Here is a 22,078-nt window from a genome sequence, read left to right as displayed (position 1 = left end):
ATTACAGAAGGCCTCTTGATCACGTAGAATAATGTCCCGAAACATCAAGTGGTATAATTACTAATTGGAACATATCACTCTTAGTAGGTTTAATAATTAGTTATACCTCAGCATATAGTTTTGTGGCATGGTTTAGTGCATGAGAAGGTTGAATGATGTATCCAAAAAACATACTTGTGGCTTTGATGTGCACGTGACTGGTGAAATTGTCCTCCGAGTAATGCGACTATATTATGGTGTTTAAGAGGACTGGCAAACTTTGCAGGCATATGAATGAGTTCATCATCTCTTGACCCTAATAGCTACAGAAGATCTTAAGAATTTATTCTTAATAGCTTGTTTCAATTTTTTACTCAATGCTTATGTGAAATTGAGGCGCAATAGCATTGTAGGTATGCCTATAAGCTGAAGCTCGCAGAACCTTTCTGTACAGTTGTGACACCACACACGCATTGTTTCTTTGGGTACAGTGAAACTGGTTTGACATTTTTAAACACCATTTAGATACTAACACTTAAAATAGCCAGCATGCCCAAAAAGGATGGGCAGGTAAAATACTATGTATAGAAAAATTGCGTCCTTTAAAACTTGTTTTAAGGGTATCTTTCCATGGGGGCAGGAATTGAACTGGTTTTAGAATTGGTGTATTATTTTCACAACTTTTAGGCAGTGTTCTTTAGAAGTATTTGTGCTTGGAGGCTAAATTTATTACTGTTTTCAGGGGAGGAGGTATGTTTTCTTAAATACGCTTCTTCCAATAAAGTTGGGAGATGGTCTTTTATGGGAAATTGGTTACATCAGTGTATTTTAAAAGTTAAACTTTTTTTCTCTGCAGGCACATCTGTAGAGACTTCTCCGGAGGAGCAGACAGCCTCTTGTGAAGGTAATTGTTTTCGTGTTCTGACAGTACGCAATGCAGCTCCATTAAATGTGATTTTTTAAAAAAATATTGCAAAAAATCTCCTTTTTAAAAATCTCTATGAACCTTTTCCAATCTTTATTCTCTTTATTCTCATACTACTATTGTAAGGCAGTGTGGTTATCTGTGGTTATTTACAATTTTATAGCCAGTCGAGCAAGGCACATGAAGACCAAGTGGTTTATTGAAGGTCATAAAGCTTGCATGAAGCAGAATTTTTAAAATTGAATTTGTGTATTAAATAGCATCGGCAAGTGCCCAAACATCTGAACTATCCTTTTATTAATTTAGTCACTCTGTTTTTCTTTGTTCTTGATACTATCGTGGTAAATGCGTATCCTTAATGATTCCTTTTTTCTTTTTTTTTTTTCCCCCTAGGTTCAAATGCTGCTGTTAACATGGAAATTTCAGAATCTGTTGGTAAGATGGGAATTGTTCCATTTCACTATGATAGTACTATAAAATACTACTATAGTGCTTTTGCTGAATCGTTGCAAACAAAATTGAAGAATACCTTATTGAGCCTTTGTATTTTTGGTCCTTACTAATTTTCATTGTGTTTTTATACTTAGATTAGGAAAGAGGTAATTGAACACTAGTATGCATTGACAGGTGCAATTGGATTACTTGCACACTGAAAAAGCATCAGTGTTTTATTAAAAAATAATTTCATATTACAAAATAGTCCCATTAATATGTGTGATATGGTGATTAACAAAAACCGTTAAAGTGATCAGTAATATGAGCAATCAGAACATGGAAATTGTATCTTTCTCTTTGTATGACTTTTGAGAGAACTTAAACCACTATTCCTTTCCTTTTCTCTCTAAACATATGGTAGCAGGTGTCTGTGAATTCAGACCAGCATGATGGTCTGAGTGTATCTTCAGGTTTGTTTTTTCCTTGTAAAATTGTTGCCTTGTTAAAACAGAAGTTTCTTAATCCCTGTGAATCATAGTTTTCTGACATCAGCACACAAGCTAGTTTGAAAGCTCCCAGTAATAATCATTTCAGAAACAAGAAGCAGTTGCTGATTTTTATATAGGAAGACATTAACAGACTGGGTAGTTGAAGTCTTTTGATTGCATCTTTGGGGCAGGGGCTTTTCTCCATAGTCATTGGTTTTAATTTCATTATCTATTTGAATATATCTAACTGGTTAATTTTTAGTGGAAAATGGAGAGACAGAAATGTCCCCGGAAGAGTCATGGGACCACAAAGAAGAAACAAGTGAAGCAGAGCTAGGAGGTGGTCCTGCAGGGGATGCAGGGCCTTCTGAAGAAAGCGCTCAGGAAATGATGGAAGAGGAGGAGGAAATACCAAAACCGAAATCTGTTGTAGCACCGCCAGGTGCTCCTAAAAAAGAGCATGTAAATGTAGTATTCATTGGGCACGTAGGTAAGTTGTAAGTGAATGTGAAGTAGTTGGATCTTTGTGTTGTGTATTATCTAGAACTCGGAGGATTAGAAATTAATCCTGCTCTTTGTAGGGATGTATGTATTCGCCATGTCTTGAGGCTGATAGGAGCATTCATTCTAATGAAGCTGGTCTGGAAAAATTAAAAAAACTTAAAGAAGGTCTTTCAGGGGTAGAGTGCCAAGGATAGAGTGCCTGTGTTCTCTTGGACACAACAGTCTGTGTTCATGATTTCTCAAGTACCTGCTCTATCGAGTGCTTAAGTGACGTGTCTGTGTTAATGGTCCAAAGAACAAAATCGGAAAGCGGAGCTCCTTTTCTGCTTGTTTTAAATATTTTCGGAGGGTTCTTATTAATTTTTATTAAATTCAAAATACTAAAAATTGTAGAGCTATAAACAATAGACGAACATAATTCAGGGTTAAACGAAGCATTTATAGCAAAATGCCCCAATTGAATAGTTTCAACAAGCTTCAGAAAAATCTTAAGTGGTGTCAAAAGTACAGAAGAATTATTGAATCACAAGATTTACAGTAAATTCTGTATTTTCATTTGTATAGTCTCTTATCACCTTAAAAGTACTGTAACTTAGTCCTTGGGTAAATTCAGAATGGAGTCACACAAAGTAAAGAGGCAGTGGGCAGAGGTACATCCCAATATTGAAGAGCAGCCTACAGAAGTTAGGAACAAGGGAGAAAGGAAGCAGGGAATGGGCTTTTGCAAGAACTTCCCACACTCTTAACCCACATTTTTGCTGGATCACTGCTTGTTGGGGGGGGGGTGTTATGGATAATGCCAAGTTTATATGTATGAAAACAGAATTTTCAAAATCCAGTGTAATTGAATGGACAATGAATTATGGAAACAAGGGAAGCAGAGAGATGCTTCAAAAAACTTAATTACAATTAAAAATATATAACTTTGGAAATAAATTAGATTACCTTGTTCATAAATTTTTTTCTTCTTTTTCTAGGATTTTCTTTTAACTTGTGAATGACTTTTTTTTTTTAGATGCTGGCAAGTCAACTATTGGAGGACAAATAATGTAAGGAAGATCTTAAAATTTTTAGATTTGCTGTTCTTGTGAATTAAAAATACATTAAGTAAAATGAGTAATATTTTCTTTATGGCTTTAATCAGCATAGATTAATATTTTTATAATAAAATGTTGCTTTCCCTGTCAATTTAGTTACTTATTGTCTTTGGAATTTCTTAATTCCAGCAGATCTAATCTTACCGCTATAGGAGTTTCACTTACTTAATGGAAACAACTATGCAAAAGCATACATTATTAAATTAAAAAAAAAAAAGAATTCCTTTCTTAGAACATGACTCTGTTCTTCTTTGTTATTTTAAAATGCTGTTTGAAACTGCTTTATACCCTTTGTTAAACTTCGTCCTTTTTGTGAAGATTTAAAAAAAATTTGAATATCCTTATTCCCTGGTGCTAACATTGTCAGGCATAATTTGATTTCAAAATGTGAAATTATAACAGTTAATCTTTTAAGTCTATTTTAGAAACAGTATCTAGAGACTGCAATATTTTTATGAGACAAAAGTAAATAAACGTAGCTAGATCTTACAGTTTCTAATAAACAAGAAATGGAAAGTAGTACATGAAGAAATAAATACTATCCTGCTGATGCGAAGTATTTCTATGATTTTAAAATAATATTCTCAGCAAAAGTGGGAGGTCTTTGTCTTGGCATTTTCATCTTGTTTTGTTTTGACCAAATTGGAATGTTGGCATTGTCATGCTACATTTAACCTTGTAGTTCATACTAGAGCAAATAAGCATTTTATTGTCTGATGTGTCTGAGTATTCTCCTTGTACAAGGAGATGCCTATTCTTAACACTCCTACTGATGTGTTATGTTCCTAAAGCTTTTTGTGGTCTTTCATTTTTGCAGAATATCCCTTTGTTGTAAGGGGCGGGGGGGAATTGGGTGCTTGTACCAACTTTGTCATTAACCCTTTATTTACTGTTATAATCAGTTTTCCTTACAAACTAAGTAGATTACTGTTATTAGAAGATCAGGTAGAAATATCTGAGGGAAAAATATGAAAGTTTTAATATAATAACACTGTACACTACTCGCTTCTTTTTATAACTAAAAGATCTCTCTTAAAATATCAGTTTCCTTGTTCTATCTATAAAGAATGAAACCAAAATTATTTTTCTTTACATTTCAGAAATGGGGGGGGGGTGTGAAAAATTGTCCTATCACAATTTTTACTTAATTTGGAAATATTGGACTAGTCTGAGAAACGGACTTAACAGATGTAGTTCCTTTTCAAAACTTGCCTCTGCAGAACATTTTACAATTAGGCTTAAAAAAAGACATTCCTCATACTTCTGCTAAAGTGGTACTGGTGTACTTTTACATATCAGATAATGCGGTGGCTTTTTGTAGAGAAAAAATTCCATTGCTGCTTGCATCAGGCTGTTCCAGTTTTTCAAAATAACCTGTAGGTATTGTATAAGTATTTAACTATTTGGAACTATGTTTCTACTTATGTAAAATTGCACTTTTTTTTTTTCTCCCCTTCTTAGGTATTTGACAGGAATGGTTGACAAAAGAACACTTGAAAAATATGAAAGAGAAGCTAAAGAAAAAAACAGAGAAACATGGTATGAACTTACTGGAGATAATGGCATGCTTTTCTCTTTGCACTGTGATGAAAATGGGAAACTGTTTTTTTAGTCTCTGTCCCTGTAGCACTGGCTTCCTGCTGGAATGGGTTTCGAGTGTGGGGGGAGGAATCTCTTTGTTTTCCTCCAGTACTTCTTTAACTAAAACTATATGGAACAGTGCAATTCACATTTGAACAGGTTTTGCTGCTCCGACGCTTTTGTAAACCTAGTTGGTAAAAAGGAATACAAGGCAGGCAGGCACTTTTCTCAGGCAGCTCTTGGGGTCATTCTATCTGTATGTCTTTCACCTGTAAACAGCAGAGAGATTAAAGCTGTCAGTTTGGCAGACATGAGGAGAGAGCGAGTGAATAGTTTTGGCTGTCACCTTATATCTCATTTTTATATGAATAAAAATAGGGTCCGCAGTTCTTAAGTTTCCTCCAGGCAAGATGCTGCTGCTGTCATGTGTGGATTTTTTGCAGGCTTCTTGTTTGTTTTGGGTTTTGTTGTTGTCTTTTGGTTGGTTTTTGGGTTTGTGTATATGTGTGTGTATATACAGCACATATAGCAGCCTGCTTTTTCCTTCAAACAACTCCTGGAAAACTGATTTTTCTTTTGGAAGCTTTCCGGTTTTGGCTGTGGTGGAGGAAAATAGGGGTTCAAAGGTCTCTGGAAAAGAAGCAGCTGAAGACTTCCTTAGGGGTAGAGCAGCAATGGAGCACTCAAGGGGTGGGCATTGACCTGAACTAATTGTATTATGTGTGAGAGAAGAAGATGGAAAGGGTGACACACGTCCTTTTTATCAAGCAAGCATCATCCCCCTGTTGGGAGTTGACCATAGTAATAAATATTTCAGGACCTTCCTCAGAAACAGTGGACAGCTTGAAAAACAAATTTCCTCTTCCCCCCTCCTCTTTTAGAGAGTAAATTGCAGGAGGTGCCTCCTTGAATGCTATTTTTATTCTTTAAAATATGTCATGATATAGAACAAAGTATGATGTACCTCTGTGTCATTATCAAAGACCTTGTTAGCTTGCTTCATATGTTGAGTCTTGAAATTTGAGCAGTTTTACTTTGTGATTCAGAAAATTCTATACTATAGTGCAGAGTTGACATTTCAGTCAGAAATGCATCTTTCCCTAAAAAACCCTATGTGCAAAAAGGACTTCCCATCCAGCTACCATGCATAAATTCCTGCTTGACTTCTGTTAGCTGAGTAAAACCTGACCTTTGGCTTGACTGAAATCTTCCAGAAACACAGGCTGTGGTGAAGATTACAACATACAGGAGCATGCATACTGGTACAAACCAAAAGCCATCTAGCATGCTGTCTAGACCTCTATCAGTGGCAAATAGCTACTGCCTGGGGAAGACTGTGATTGTATATCCATAATTCCCAATGTTTACTGCTTTCTCTGACTCAGGAACCTCTTGAGCTGGAAAGGACATCTTTGTGTTTAATAGTCCCTGATGCTCCCTCCCTGATCACTGGTCAGCTGAGCTAGCAGTGTCTCTTCAGACATTATCCAGTTAATACAAAAGACAAGCTAAAGATCTTTACTAGCTGCTGTTAATGGTGAAAAATATTGGTACACTAAGCCAGTTCAATTTAGTTATTACTACTTTTCTTCTCCTTACTGAGAATATTAATTTTTTTCTCCTTTCTAGTCACCAATTTTCACAAAACCTGAAGGAGCTAATCCTCTTTTTTGAAATTTCAGTTCATCTGTCTAACTTGTTTGTCAATGGCCAATGGGATAAAATATAATTAGGAGGAGACAACAGTTGATATGATCAAAGTATCAAAGATAAGGTGAATAAAGGTGGTGTCTATTTCATAGCCAACTTCTGTTTAATATGTGCAAATAAATGAGAACTAATAATAATAGTTCTCATGATGCACATATGTGCAAATCAGAACTAATTTTTTAGTTAATTATGCTGAGAAAGAGGAATCGTTTTGTATTTGATCCAGAGGTGTTTTTCAAACTGAGGCAAAGCTTAAAAGTATTTGAAGTTAGAGCATACCTGGAGAACTTAGTAATTGAAAATTGTTTTTTAGAATTGCATCCTTCTAGGTGTGTGAGGGAGAGCTAGCACTGGGCACTACAGCTCGCTATATATACACAAAACATTCAATAAAAAGTCACTATTGGTCTTGGAAATGCTTAAGTTCAGTAATGCTGAGGTGGTTAGAAGAGCAGAAAAAAAAGACATGATGAACAAATCATCATATATAAATTTAGTAAAAATTAATATAAAAATAGAATATTTGGGTGGTTTGGTTTTTTTTAGGTACCTTTCATGGGCCTTAGACACAAACCAAGAAGAACGAGACAAAGGTAAAACAGTAGAAGTGGGTCGTGCCTATTTTGAAACTGAGAAGAAACACTTCACTATTCTAGATGCTCCTGGACATAAGAGCTTTGTTCCAAATATGATTGGTGGGGCTTCTCAAGCTGATCTTGCTGTGCTGGTAAGGACAAATCAGATTTTTATTTTGGATATACCATGGAATTAAACTTTTGATTTTTATTTTTTTGTTTGCTTGTTTACTCTTTCGGTTAGTTACAGTGGGCAAAATTTTCAAATCTTAAGTCTACCAAGCTGAGTGGTTTTTGGAGTAACTTAACAGCTTCATAAAATTGTCCACAGGTGTCATGTGATTTTTTTTTTTATATATGTCAGTGCAGAAACTAATGGGTAATATTGAGGATATACCAGTGCATTTTGAAAGCTTTTACCAGTTTTGACTACCCAAAGTTATTTCTTGAATTAACACAGTATTACCCATTGTCGATTGTTCTGTTGAGAGAACTGTAGAACTTTTATTAAAATGTGTATTTTTAATTAGGTTATTTCTGCAAGAAAAGGAGAGTTTGAAACTGGATTTGAGAAAGGTGGACAAACAAGAGAACATGCCATGTTAGCAAAAACAGCGGGTGTAAAACATTTAATAGTTCTTATTAATAAAATGGATGATCCAACTGTAAACTGGAGTAATGAAAGGTGAGTTCAATATTAAAAAAAAAAATCTTCATGAAAAGATACTGAAATAAAATTATTCCTTAGTAATTTTTTGCATCTCATTTTTGCTGAAAGAATGGTAGACTGGTGGACTAAAGACAGAGGTTGTCAAAATTGCAGGAAAAACAGAAGCATAGTGCCTAGGACAGTGCCTCTCAACTAAGCTTGAAGTTCTACACTACTTTAAAACATTCGCTTTCAACTGTTTGGATCTGTGCAGCCATATCTAACAAATCCATGCATTCTAACATAGTGTAATTGTTTACTTGGAAACTTTATACTGAACCTAAAAGGAAGCAACTCTGTTTTCAGTAGTTTAGTTTGCCAGATTCTTGATTGCTTGGCCACGTTTCTGCTAAACTCCTAGCTTAGATTTGGTGAGAACAGTGTTATGCTGTTCACCTTATGTGTCCACCCCGTATTATCTGGATTTGTTCTTTTATGATAAGCTGAATTGAACAAGCAAATAATATATTAAAGTGGTTCGTGATTACAGTCTGAGAGGGGGGAGGGAATCTTGCGATGATACAGGCTAGGTAAAAATAACTAGAAAATCAATATGTAATATTTAAATAACTAGTAAAAAGGACTAAGTTATTCTTTTCTGCCTTAACGCTCAAATGTTACTAAAGGGGTTTAATTTTTCTAAGTGTCAAAACTTAGGTCTTTTTATGGCTTCTGTTACATCACCCCTTCAAGCTGGATGCTAAAAAGTGTAACTTAGTCCTTCCCTAGAGATACTTGTGTAATGACGGGATACGGCTTTCTTCTACAGTGTGATAAGAAGAGTTGTCAGAGAACTTGCTGTGCTGTCAAGAATGGTGAAAGTTTTTGTGGAAAGCTATGAGGGACTATGCAACCTTACAACATCAGCCTAGTTTACTAAGAGAATAAGGCATGCCCAATTGTGCTGTCTTGGTCCTGCCCCAACCTTCTGACGTTATTGAATTCAGCTGAGGGGAAGAAGTGTAATAGAAATGAATAACATTGTCTTAGGAAATTATGTAGGAGATTGGAGGAGACTGAGCCACCACTAAAGTGAAAGCCTGCAGCATGACCTCAGTAGCTGTCTGCTTGGTCTGTCCTGCTATCTTGGCCTGGATCTCTTGCTTAAAAGCCGATACAGCATATGCTGCTGCTTACCCGGCCCAGTAATTGAGGTATATGGAGAAAAATAATGATGCTTTATGGAGCAGAGGAATGAGGGGGAATAGACGATACCAAGTTGTGCTGGAAGATTGTGGAGAAGATGCAAATAGGTCACTAAGCTTTATTAGGTTTGCTTGCTCCTCACAGAATACCTTAACTGATGAAAATTAAATGTCTCTGGTTTTTTGGTTTTTTTTAAGCACAGTATTATGTCATGCTGGAATAATTGAAATTTACTTGATCTGCTTTTCATTTTAATAGATATGAGGAATGTAAAGAGAAACTGGTGCCATTTTTGAAGAAAGTTGGCTTCAATCCCAAAAAGGATATTCATTTCATGCCCTGCTCAGGACTGACTGGAGCAAACCTTAAAGAACAGTCAGAATTCTGTCCTTGGTATATGTATGTATCTTGAATTGAACAACTTGGATATTTGCTATATTTCAATAAAAGTAAATGCTAGAGTGAAGAAGTATAGCATGGTATGTTGTAGCTGTGTTCTGAAGTGCTTGGGGAAATACAATCAGGGCATCAAGAACACAGCCATGCAATGAGCCAAATAAAAGCATTTTCTAACTGCAGAAGATTAAAGTTAGCAAACTGTAATAGTATTAGCAGTATTCTTTGCCTTTGTGAGTTTGTGCTATACTAGCCCTTGAATTTTCCAGTGATGCTGCAGTTGACATGTTGCTAGAATGAGTAATTGTTTGATGTGAACAGTTTGCTTGAAGCTGTGTTATAATTAGTGACAAGCCATGTCTCTCACTGGATGTCATGTTTTCCAATATTGTTCATGGCAGTTAAAAAGTATTCATGAAAATAGTGTTTGGACCTAGCTTATGGTTTTGTATTTCCAAAGCATATTGCACATCTAGCAAGATTCCCAAAGGAATAACTTGTGTAAAATATGCCTGTAACGTAACTTAAAAACTGCATGCATTTCCTGGGTATTAACTTGTTAGCTAGGGTAAAGTGGACACTAATGATGGGATGTTATGATAGATTTAATTCTTAGAGGTCACTGTTCTTAATGATGACAGAACAAAAATCATTCCTTTTGTTGGACTGCATTTATCCATTCTGAGTAATTTTTAAATAGAAAGGTGCTCACGAAATTGAACAAATGCCTTCTGCTCTTCTAGTGGATTACCATTTATTCCATACCTGGATAATTTGCCAAACTTCAACCGTTCAGTTGATGGACCAATCAGGCTGCCAATTGTGGATAAATATAAGGTACAAATTAAAATAACAGGATTGAAAGTATAAATGGACTGTTTTCAGAAAGCAGTAAATGGACTATTTACTGTATTTTTAGAGGGTATCTTTTTCTTTTTTCTTTGATATGTCTACATTTCCAACTGTAGAATAGGGGTGGCGAGGGGAAGTAAATAATTTTGGCATTATATAAGACTCTTAAAATCTGTAAAATCTTTCATGAGAACAGTTTCCAAAACATTAAGTATAGCAGTGCTACATATCCTCATAGGGTTAAGAAATCATACTTAGAGTTAAATCATAAATAGAGCAGACTCTTTAGAAAAATGTTTTCAATTTTTATGTAATAATTTCTTTCTGTTAAGGATATGGGCACTGTGGTCCTTGGGAAGCTGGAGTCGGGCTCTATTTGCAAAGGACAACAGCTTGTGATGATGCCAAACAAGGTATGGTAAGGTTTAGATATTAAAAAATGTTACTACCCTAAAGAAGAGCTTGATTCTTAAAGATATTCATTACTTTAAATCAGAAAGTTTTCTGTTGCTCAGATGAACACAACTAAGCTTTCATGTTTTACATGGGTGATGTTTCGGGAGGGGGGAGGGTTGTATAGCTTACTTCCTTAGCATTCAGAACTCATGTTGTCTCTCCTTAGTAAGCTCAATTGCTGGGCTACAAATAAATACAGTCCAAATAAACTGTGATGTACTTTGCATTTGTACAGTTGGCCCACAAAACCTTTTTCCTGCTGTGGGTTAATATTGCTCAAAACTTTCATTCTTTTTTCCCTTTTGTTTTGTTCTTTTTTTTTTTTCTTTTCCCTTCCCCAAAGGGCAATAGGAAAAAATTTAAAGGATGCAAACAGTACACAGTGTGTTCCGATGAAAGACCTAAAGTTTGCTTTAGTTAAGAATAGGTTGTTTGTGCAGGTAGGTAGCTGTTCCATAATATAAGATCACTATTTGGAAACATTGTGCTGCCCTGAAGAATGTGAAAATATAAAAATGAAGGATGTGAAAACATAGTTGGGGAGAGGCAGTGGATGAGAACAGTGTACTCAACTAATGGTGGTGGTTGTTTCCATTGGTTTCTTACAAAAAGGGTTTGGAAATATTGTTCTTATCTGTTCATGTCATCTTGATTTAAGCTGACACACTTTTCCCAATGCTGTAGGTAGAGATAGTTTCCTAGAAAATGTATCAATACTCAAATGTACAATACATATACAGCTTACTGAAAGTTGGTATTTTCTAATCAAAATATGTTAATTAGATTGTCTTCCATGTCACCTTTCTCAAGAGCTGCTGAAAGTTGAAACTAAACTTAGACAGTTTGAGATTATGCTTTTCAATTTTTAAGATAATTTAACAGACTGGTTTTTTATAAAACTGCTTGACACGCATCTGACACCCATGTTATTTTGGGGTTGATTAGGAGAAATTAATAAAGTGTAAATGGCTTTAACTAAACCATTATAGAATTTGTCTTCAGTAAATACCCAGTGCTTTTGGTGACACGCTTTTTTTATGACTTTGGCAGCTAACGAGGATTGAACTAAAACTTCAGGAAGTCAGAACAATAGACCTCTTTCTGAAACTACTCCTTTTTTAACTTCTCTGCCTTTCCAATATTTATTTTCTGTTGGTCTCTAGCACTGTGTAAAGGTACAAAATCAGAAGAGAGGGTACAATACATAGGAACATTAGGAAATACATTTTGGTGTTTGCTTGGAGAGCGTTATTAATACACATTTGGTATTTTTATCATCTTCTCCAGGAAATCTTGTAGAATGTTGGGATTCTAGGATTTCCTGGATTGCATTAATATTCAGACTGTTACATTTTGAATGTAACGAGTCTATACAACAATGTGGCTTTTGCATTCTTCTTGGATAATATGCATCCATTGTATCTCTCATCTCTTTTAAGTCTTAAACTCATTTCACTTTGAGAAATAGTGGATATTTTTTGAAATTTGCTTTCCATTGAATATATACTATAGAATTCTATTAAAATATATTTGATTAAATATGCTATTTTAAATTTTAGTAACTCATCATTCAAATATTTTAAATGTTCTGAAGCTTGCAGAACCGAATATAATTAATGTAAACTGTAATGGAATTATTTATTGGAATCCTGTTGTATTAAAATGATTTTGTACCAGACTAAAATATTCACAATAGAAAACTGCATTTTTGCTTTCTTTAAGCACAATGTGGAAGTTCTTGGAATCCTTTCTGATGATGTAGAAACCGATTCAGTAGCCCCAGGTGAAAATCTAAAGATCAGACTGAAGGGAATTGAAGAGGAAGAGATCCTTCCAGGATTTATTCTCTGTGATCCCAACAATCTCTGTCATTCTGGACGCACGTTTGATGCCCAGGTAGAATAACTAGCATTTAATTGCTGTATAGATGGGAAAAAGCATTAAAATACTTTGCTTGTGTTTCACCCAATCTAAACTTCAGTAGTTTGAAGTTTCAGTTCAGCTTTCTTATTCATGATCATATCTCTAAACTGACAATAACATACATACCTAACACTCTGACATCATTAATTTGAGTTTTTAAAATATTGTTTGTTTTGAATATAACTTCTTAATGAAGTTTTAGATACCTATAATCATGAAAGCAAGATCTTGTCAGGCCTATTTTTCAATCTTACACTTTCGTATTATAAACAACTTAGTCGCTTATAAATTGTTTCTTTCACAAAAATTTGTTGTGTGTGTATTGTTCAACTATACATTTTAATATAGTTCTGTATTTGGTTATTCTCTGCTCTTTTATAATTGAAATGAGGAAAAATGCACTTATTTTTAATTGTTTTACAGATAGTGATAATTGAGCACAAATCCATTATCTGCCCAGGTTATAATGCTGTGCTGCACATTCACACCTGTATTGAAGAAGTTGAGATAACAGTAAGTGTCCTTTTAAGTTGTGATGTGAATATAGACAATCCACTTGTTGGGGTGAGGAGTTCTGTAATGACATACATCTGTAGAGCAACAAATGCAACAATGCTCCAGCCTTGAATGGAATCTTTGGTCAGTACTGTAATACAGCCAAAAATGGCTGTAACTGTTAGCATAAGCCTTCTGAAAAGTGTGGTAAGTCATGATTGACTCTTATGCAGTAAATCTTAGAAGTTGGGGGGTTTTTTATTTATTTCTAAGTATTTTCTTTCTTAGACCACTTCAGTTTTGTTCGTAAAGAAAAAATAATCCTTATTTTAGTACTCACAGCTATTAATTTTTTTTCTTATACAGGCCTTAATCTGCTTGGTAGACAAAAAAACAGGAGAAAAAAGTAAGACACGGCCCCGTTTTGTGAAACAAGATCAAGTATGCATTGCCCGTTTAAGGACAGCAGGAACTATCTGTCTTGAGACATTCAAAGATTTCCCTCAGATGGGTCGCTTTACCTTAAGAGATGAGGGTAAGACTGCTTGATCAACAGTTAATAACTGCTGCCAAAATACGGTTATTTGAAATAGGAGATCATGCATGGCAATGAGGTATTAAAATGCTGATATCTAGTGGAAATCACTATCTGGGTTAACAATGGAAAAGTAAATCTAAGCAAATTGTTGTCATTGTGCAGAGTTCTTGCTAGTAACAAGTGTGTGTTATTTTAGAGGAATAATGTACAGAAATGTGCACTGTGAAACAAAAGGTTGAATTTGAAAAATTACCAGCCCTGTTTTCTTAATGCATCCTGGAATGTCCACCTACAATATGAATACCATAGTTTCTCTATTTAAAGTTAGAAAAGATAAGGGGAGTTGTATGTTGGCCTTTAACTCATGCTCACCCTGGTAAAAATCATAGATTTGTGGGACGTATTTAAAATAAATTATCTTTAAAAGCAGTAGAAAGATCTAGTAGAATGATTCTGCCTTGCCTTCTCCTTAGATGAATACAGAGCAGGCTTTCCACAATCCACATTGTATTCTTTACTGTGAGAATAGCAGTTTTACTATTTTTAAGATTTTATTGTGCTTTTAAAATAAAAATACACTGGTGCTTTCATTCTACAATACAAGAATTTATTCTCTGTATTATTTCTAATACTCTGGAGAGCCTGTATTTTGGGGGAAAGTTTTTTCATGTTCTTAGAGACTTACACATTCTTTTCACAATATATGTAACTCATTCTTTTCACAATATATGTAACTCTACTGTTTGTCTCCTTGGTTTAGGTAAGACCATTGCAATTGGAAAAGTTCTGAAACTGGTTCCAGAGAAGGACTAAGCATTTTTCTCAATGACCCCGCACAATACTGTGAGGAAAATCGACTCTGCAAAAGCCTCTACTTCACACCGCCTTCTTATTTTCTGCCCATTGATAAACTTCTCCCCATATTTTGCAAAGACAAATTTCACAGCAAAGGTCCACATTATGTCAGCTTTCTCATATTGAGAGCTCTGCTATGCCACTGTTGAATTTTCCCAAAAAGAAATTTTTTTTTCCTCCCAAATTCTGCTTCCTTGGAAAGATTCGGCAATAGCTTTGTAAGTGATGTGGACATAATTGCCTATAATTATGAAAATCTAAAGGATTTTTAATGTTTAATTTCCCCCAGCATATATATTAAGACCTCTTTTTTCCAGGCAGATCATTCAGAGTGTGCGAGTGTGTGTGCACATGTTACAAAGATGACTACCATGTTAATAAACTATTCAATTTGAAATCTTTTTCGGTATTTGAATTGCTTTTGAATAATGTTTTTTATCCGGATGTAACGCAGTTGCATTAGCTTTTTAACTTTCCAGTAACCTAGATATTTGGTTACCTGGACTTTTCTAAACTCAGCCTCCCCACACACACAGTTTTAAATGAGGCAATTGGGCACTCAATCAAGTTTGTATTCAAATAATTAGGTTTGCCCCTTCCCTTTGTTGAATGCATTCTTAAAATTAAAAAACATTCATGCAGATGTGGCACCTTCATTAGCTTTACATTTGTTAATATCTTCAGCAAATTTAGGTTGACTTAACATCATTACTAGACACAGTAAGTCAATTTTGAAGGCTAGAACTACATATTGTGTCTTTATAAAAATTCAGCATTATTAAACTCTTAACTGCAGAAAATGCTAACAACCAGTAAATCAGTGAAACTTGCAAAAATAAGAGAATTTGTGGCAATAGTGCCGATTAGTATTTATAAGAGCTGCATTTTGTGGAAGAACTGGGCCAATTAAAAAGTGCCGGTTATGTAAGTTACTCAGTTCACCCTGTCTTTAATTTAGAGGACTGGATAATCCTTGCTGTTTTAAAGATCAGTCTGAACTGAGAGGGAGAGAGACTATTTAAATCCCTAAGAGTTTGCACATACTGAAATATGGGAGGGTCAGAATCAAGCACAGTCTGTAAATTTTTGCATATCAAAAAGCAATGTAAGCTTATGAGGACCAGTGAAGTTTTTCTTGAGACATTAAAGCAAAACTGGTTTAAAATAAAGCTTACTCAGTACAACTTGAAGGAGCTGTATAATAAAACCCTATTTAGCTGCACTTTGAAAGTGGACTGTCTACAATTGCTATCCTGATTCTAACAATTAGGATGAAGGCTAACGGAGTTTTTTTCGTTTCCCAGAGTATTAGTAATAAGTATTAAAAGGTATCTTCAGAGCTTCTTCAGAATGTCTTAAACTAAACATTTTCAGTTGTACAATTGTGGCGAGCCCATCTCCTCCCCCAAAAGTTTACAGTCTAGTGACTGTATCTGAATTCACAGACAACTCAAAACTGAAACAGATTGACCTTTTTTGTTTTTTTTTTTTTGTTGTTTTGTTTGTTTCTTTGTAACTGTGGAACTCCCATTCATTTCACTTACAGCTACATTGTATGGACAGAAGAAGTTATTGTCCTTCAGTTTCATATGACTACACTTGTAGCTACCGTAATGCATGGAATTTAAATAAATTTTATTATGTCTGCAAATCTCTGGGCTTCTATTTTTTTGGTAAATCAGAGTTCAAAAGTAACTTTTTTTTTTTCCTACAAAGTGAACAAAACCTACAGTTCCTTGGATCTTAAACTAATGAAGAAATTAAAAGCCAAGGAAACTTACTGTCTTGTTCATATTCTGGATTGACTTAAGATTTCCACATATCTGACTGCTTTCTTGAAGTAAGCTCGTGGATTTGAAATTTGCAAAGACCATTACTGGAAAATACTTACAGTTAGATTCCTAAATTGTTAGAACTTTTAAAGCTTTTTTTTAAAGCATTGAAATGCATCTCAAGACTACATGATGCTCCAGTAGAATTTTTCCAATTTTAGGCAAACTTATTGAGAGATTCTAAAACTTCATTATTTTGAGGCTGGACTGAGTATCTATTACTAAACTGAAAAATCATCTGGTGGGTTGAAATACCAGCAGATAGAAAGTCTGAGCTTTCCCATTACTCATCCCATCTAGTGCATTTCATTACCATTTCCACAAATCCAATTAATGTCACCTTGTCTGTAAAGGGAGGCTAAATTATTTCAACTTCACTAACAGAACCTACGTTATACAATTAAAGATATTGCTAACCTATAGGAGGTTTTTATTTGGGCATAAAATATTTGCATTCTATAACAGACATACTGGTATGAATATGTAAGGCATAAATCTACACAAATCAGCTGCATTTTGGGTAGAAGAGCTGAAAGTACGTTATATTTGAATAGTCCTCAGGTTACATCTCATCTTTTTCATTTCATCTCCATTCTACATTTTATAGTCCCATTTTTACTACTATTGAGTACAGCTAAATCTAGATGAGAAAGGAGAAAATAAGGTAATGTGGCTTTGAAATAAATACTATTTGCTGATTCACTGATGTAATAAACTTTTTTAAATGACCATTTTGAATACTTCCTTTTGTGAAAATGTGGTATGCTGCTTTGAAGGTGAAAAAAATAAAGGAGTTGTGCAACCACAACAGTTGAAAGGAAGGAAAAAAAAAAAGGGGGGGGGGAATAGAAATTGGATTGAAGCTACAGGAACCCTAGGAGCACTGCCAGTGTAACTGTGCTAGCATATGATACTGGCAGAGTATTCCTGGGTCCTGGCATGGATGTAACTCATACCAGCAAAACTGTGAGCGTGTTTTTGCAGAAAGGAGGGATTTGGGGGTTCCCCCCCCCCCCAGTATAATGGCATTTACAACAGTCTGTATGTGCAGTGTGGTACTGATGAGGATCACACCTCTTCTCTCTGATTGTTGGCCAAAGTTTGTAGTGTAGATATGGCTTAAGTGTATAGCCATGATGTAACTTATAAAAACATAAATTATAATTCTATAAATTAAGACCTTGTATGTCCTTGAACTGAAAGCCTTGGTATATGTAACAATAATTAAATGTTTAAAAAAAAAAAAGAATGTGCAGCAGTACTAATTATTTTGCAGCAGGAAAACAATTACTTGTTTCTGCAAGTTGCAAGAAGTAAAGCACACTAAATGGAGGAATGGGTACACCAATCAGTTGACTAACATTGCCATCAACTACCTACTTGAAACCATGCCAGCTACCTTGGTCATCTTTGCAGATAATCGGGAACTGATACACAAACATGATGGCACTGGTTTCCTGAGACACTTATTCTGGTAGTAAATTGTTTTCTTGAACAACAAGCTATTGATGATGGTGTAATAGTGTTTTAAGAAAAATGGCTGCTTTAAGGAGGTTTATCCACGGGGATATTTGCTGGTCATGAGTTTTATGCCCCTCTGCAGATTTTTTTTCAGTGGCATAAGAAGTCCAGTGAAAATTGCTCAATGAAGAACCTCTGTTTCAGACTACTTATGGCACCAGTCCATATATTAAAAACTATGTTAATTATGAGAAATGTGTTTTTATAAGTGTTTATTACTGAATATTACCTAAGAAAAAAAGATTGTTTCAATGTCCCAAGTATTTGATTCTGTATTACTCTGGCTTTTTGGTTCTTAATGCAGACTGTTTAAATGATGATGTTAAAGCAGATGAAATGTACTCCAGACAAGACTGTTTTCTTCCTGAATTGATACTTAAAGGCTCTTACTTATTCTGCTGTTTTTGTATACGCTATAGAGGATTTGGTAAAGAAAAATATACCAACAAAACTGGAGTTGCTACTGAAGATTTTATACTGTGAACCTGTTTCTTTCCTTGTGTTTATTTTAACGCACTATAAACCTGACAACATATTTCTTTTCCTCTGAAGAAATGCTAGAAAGGAGTCTAGTCTTAATATAAAATGGAAATTTATGCTAACAAACCCAAAATCTGTTGAGTGTGTATATATAACTTTTAATAATACATACCCTTTCATTGGCTTGCCTTCCCAAAAAGTCTCAACTTCCAATGTAAAATTGGATTTTTCTACATCTCCCCTCAGTTACATACACCTAAAAAAGTCCACACATTTCTGAGTAAGATTTATAGGAGATATGACAGACTAACTGTTGGATGAAAAAAGGTACTTCAGGCTGTGTTCCTGTCATCTGTTGAGCCTATAGAACTGCTGATAGGCAAAGGATTATAACAAGAAAACTTTGCAGCTTGTGTCACAAAGACAGGTGCCTCTGTTCTTCTGAGAAAGTGGTCTTTGAATAAGTGAATAACTTGCACTGTAAGCATCCATCTGTCTGACAGTTAATTAGATTATAGCTAGAGGCTTACACTAGGATTGCAAAGGAACACAATCTAAAGAAAACTAGCGCTTGAACTCCAGATTTAGCAGGGAGATTCCCTTCTGAGGTCTCTTTTGTAAGGGACTTCTTACTCCTGGTTTAATTTCTGCATACTCTTTGTGCTAGTTTTGTTGCAAGAAGTACAAATATAGAGACTGGGATTTTGACATATGCCATCAAATAATCTGGAGGAACACAAGCCTGGTACTGGAACTTTTGGGATGCACACTAAAGGAATAATCTTAAACCTCAAAGACCTGTTTACAGCAGAAACAATTGCTATGTGTACATCCCTTTTGCTAGGAGAAAGTATAAAATTAGGGATATATATATAGAAATATTCTCTTAAATAAGTAATGAGGTAGAATGGCTTGCAATTATGTCATTTTAAATCTTAGCATTTAAATAGGTGTGACAAATGGCTTAAGGAAACATACATGCTTTCATAATCAAAGTTAAATTGAGGGCTACAGCAGAATATGTTTAGTGTATAGCAATAACACTGATGAAAGTAACAAATCTAATTTCCCTTGTAATTAATTTGTGAACTTGCTAAATTAAAAGCACACTCTTTATAGTTTATATTCATTGCATGCTGTATTAAGCAGAAATATTTCTTATCCAGAGATGAACTTATTTTTCCAAGACAGCTCTATTAGCTATGTCAAACACCTTTCAAGAGAAAATGATCATACTAAGTCGGTTAAACCACACCTAGTAAAATTTAGTCATGTCAGATTTAAAATGTTGCAGAAAAATGTACTTAGATGAGACCAATATATGAAAAAATTTGAATTTGAGTCACTAAAAATAGTCCCTTTAGTTTTATCCTATTAATGCTATGCTGACCCAGTAGAGTCAGGCTTCAAACATACTGTTCAATCATACCTTACAAGACTAGCCTGGCTTATTTTCAGAGAGATGTCCCAGTCATCTGACTTTTTCTGTTTTGTTTTAACAGTCACAGTAATATGTTGATGTTTTACTAAAACATGGCTGCTCTAAAATATGCAATGCCTATGCAGAGATAGGAGCACGGCTAATACAATTATCAGATTATAAAACACCACCGCTAGTATCATATGCATAAGTTCTTCTGGTGCTAAAAAGATTTTAATGAGTCTGCCCTATCTGGCTACTCAACATGTTCCTAGCCTTTCAGTAATTTCTCTAATCAATACTTCATATGACTACATGGCAACAAAGGATAGCTTTTCTTTTTCTTAGACAGTTTCATATATTTTGTTCATTTGTACAAATCACAAAACAGAAAATTAAAACTTCCATTTTCCAGGGTTTTTTTTCACTCTAAGTCTGGGGAAGTCTTGAAGCCATCAACTATTCCACTGTTGTTCCACGAACATTACCAGCAGAATGAAAACATAAATCATTACATAAAGCAGCTTGTCAAGAGACTAGGGTATTTTAATCCCTTTCTCTTTGTACTGGCACACTGACAGAGTGACAAATTTTTTTGGAAGACGTCTGATGAGAAGGAATAAAGCCATAACTAGAAAGGCAAAGAAGAGGAAAAAATCTAGAGGAGAAGAGTGAGTGACTAAGACCCCTAATTTCATGTGTATTTAACCCCTGGTTATGCATAGCTGCGTTATCCAGGTGGCAGCTTATCTGTGTGATGAATGCAGACAGCCCAAAGCTGCCAGGGCGCACACAGCGCTGTGAGAATGAGGCCAAAATAGTTCCAGGCTAGATTTGATCTCAAAACAATGTTCTTATCCAGTGTGGAACTGGATGGAATAAGCATCCCACAATTAAGCTACTTCCACATAGTCAGTCAATGCATTTCTAAACTGAAATGGAGATGCAGTAGTTCCGCCTTTACTATTCACACATAAGGAAGAAATGGTTTGGCATGTGATAATCAGTGATAGCCTCAAATGTAGTGACCCTGAAATAGTGGAGTTGAAGATGCTGAGAGGTGTGTGAGGAAGATGAGTAGCAAAGTACAGCCCCTGGACTTCAGGGGAAAGACTTTGGTTTATTCCGAGAACCAGTAGGCGGGATCCCATGGGAGGCAGCTCTGAAGGGAAAAGGAGCTCAGGAAAGCTGGCAGCAGGTCTTTAAGGACAACATCCTCCAATCATAAAAACAGTCCCTCCTGGTACTCAGGAAAACAAGTAGATCTATCAGGAGACTGGCTTGGCTAACAGTGAACTTATGATAGCACTCCAGTGCAAAAAGACAGTAATACAGCAGGTAAAATCAGTGACAGGCTGCCTGCAAAGAAGGAATCTAGAAACATTGCTCAGGCATGTAGGAATTGTCTTAGGAGAGTAAAAGCTCACCTACAGTTGAAATGGGCCAGGATGTCAAGGGCAACAAGAAGAGATTCTACTGATACAGTAGTAGCAAACGGCCAAACAAGGACACATGGGGTGGTTGCTGAGTGGGGCAAGTGATTTTGGGTCCAGCTGGGCTGCATTCAAGGGTGCTGAGAGCTGGCTGAAGTCAGAGCAAGACTGTCATCTTTGAAATGAAATTGAGGGAGGGTCCCAATAACTGGAGAAAAGCAAATGTTCCCCCACCTTCAGAAAACACCAAGAGGAGAATCTGGGAGCCACAAACCAGTCATGCTCACTTGGTCCCTGGGAAAACCATGGAACAAGTCCTGTTGGAATACATTTTGGGGCACATGAAAGACATGCCTGGGAACAATCAGCCCGGATTGACCACCTGCAAATCATCCTGACCAACCTGATTGCTTTTTCTGACAAAATGACTAGATTTGCAGATGAGGGGAAAGGAGTAGATGGCATTCACAACTTTAGCACAGCTTTCAACAGCCTCCCACAATCTTCTTGTATCCTCAACATTATGGTCTGGGTGGGTGGCCAACTGGATGGCTGACAACTGGTTGGACAATGGGGCTCTGAGGGTAGAGACAATTGCTTGTACTCTACCTGAAGGCCAATAGCAAATGGAGGACTGCTGGGATTTATCCTGGGACATGTTCTATTTAACATCTTGATGTGACCATGCTTCAGGTCACTGATAAAGTCTGCAGATGACATATAACTTG

The 22,078-nt window shown here is 35.6% G+C and overlaps 1 protein-coding gene across 1 annotated transcript in view; it reads left to right on the top strand.

Moving 5' to 3' along the window:
- Window positions 1-18,490, top strand: part of GSPT1 (G1 to S phase transition 1) — a 29,312-nt gene extending 10,822 nt beyond the window's left edge. Inside the window, exons 2-15 of the mRNA XM_076351377.1 lie at window positions 836-883; window positions 1,298-1,339; window positions 2,090-2,317; window positions 3,347-3,380; window positions 4,890-4,967; window positions 7,266-7,446; window positions 7,825-7,979; window positions 9,408-9,548; window positions 10,289-10,382; window positions 10,730-10,810; window positions 12,576-12,749; window positions 13,200-13,289; window positions 13,638-13,806; window positions 14,570-18,490. Of these exons, the coding sequence (XP_076207492.1) occupies window positions 836-883; window positions 1,298-1,339; window positions 2,090-2,317; window positions 3,347-3,380; window positions 4,890-4,967; window positions 7,266-7,446; window positions 7,825-7,979; window positions 9,408-9,548; window positions 10,289-10,382; window positions 10,730-10,810; window positions 12,576-12,749; window positions 13,200-13,289; window positions 13,638-13,806; window positions 14,570-14,622 (1,568 nt within the window). The 3' untranslated portion in view covers window positions 14,623-18,490. The remainder of the gene's footprint in view (window positions 1-835; window positions 884-1,297; window positions 1,340-2,089; window positions 2,318-3,346; window positions 3,381-4,889; window positions 4,968-7,265; window positions 7,447-7,824; window positions 7,980-9,407; window positions 9,549-10,288; window positions 10,383-10,729; window positions 10,811-12,575; window positions 12,750-13,199; window positions 13,290-13,637; window positions 13,807-14,569) is intronic.
- Window positions 18,491-22,078: the final 3,588 nt, after the last annotated feature.

Source organism: Aptenodytes patagonicus, chromosome 13 (genome assembly GCF_965638725.1).
Source record: "Aptenodytes patagonicus chromosome 13, bAptPat1.pri.cur, whole genome shotgun sequence".
NCBI lineage: Eukaryota > Metazoa > Chordata > Aves > Sphenisciformes > Spheniscidae > Aptenodytes > Aptenodytes patagonicus.
Note: the sequence above shows the minus strand (reverse complement) of the source record. Positions and strands in the feature narration are given on the sequence as shown.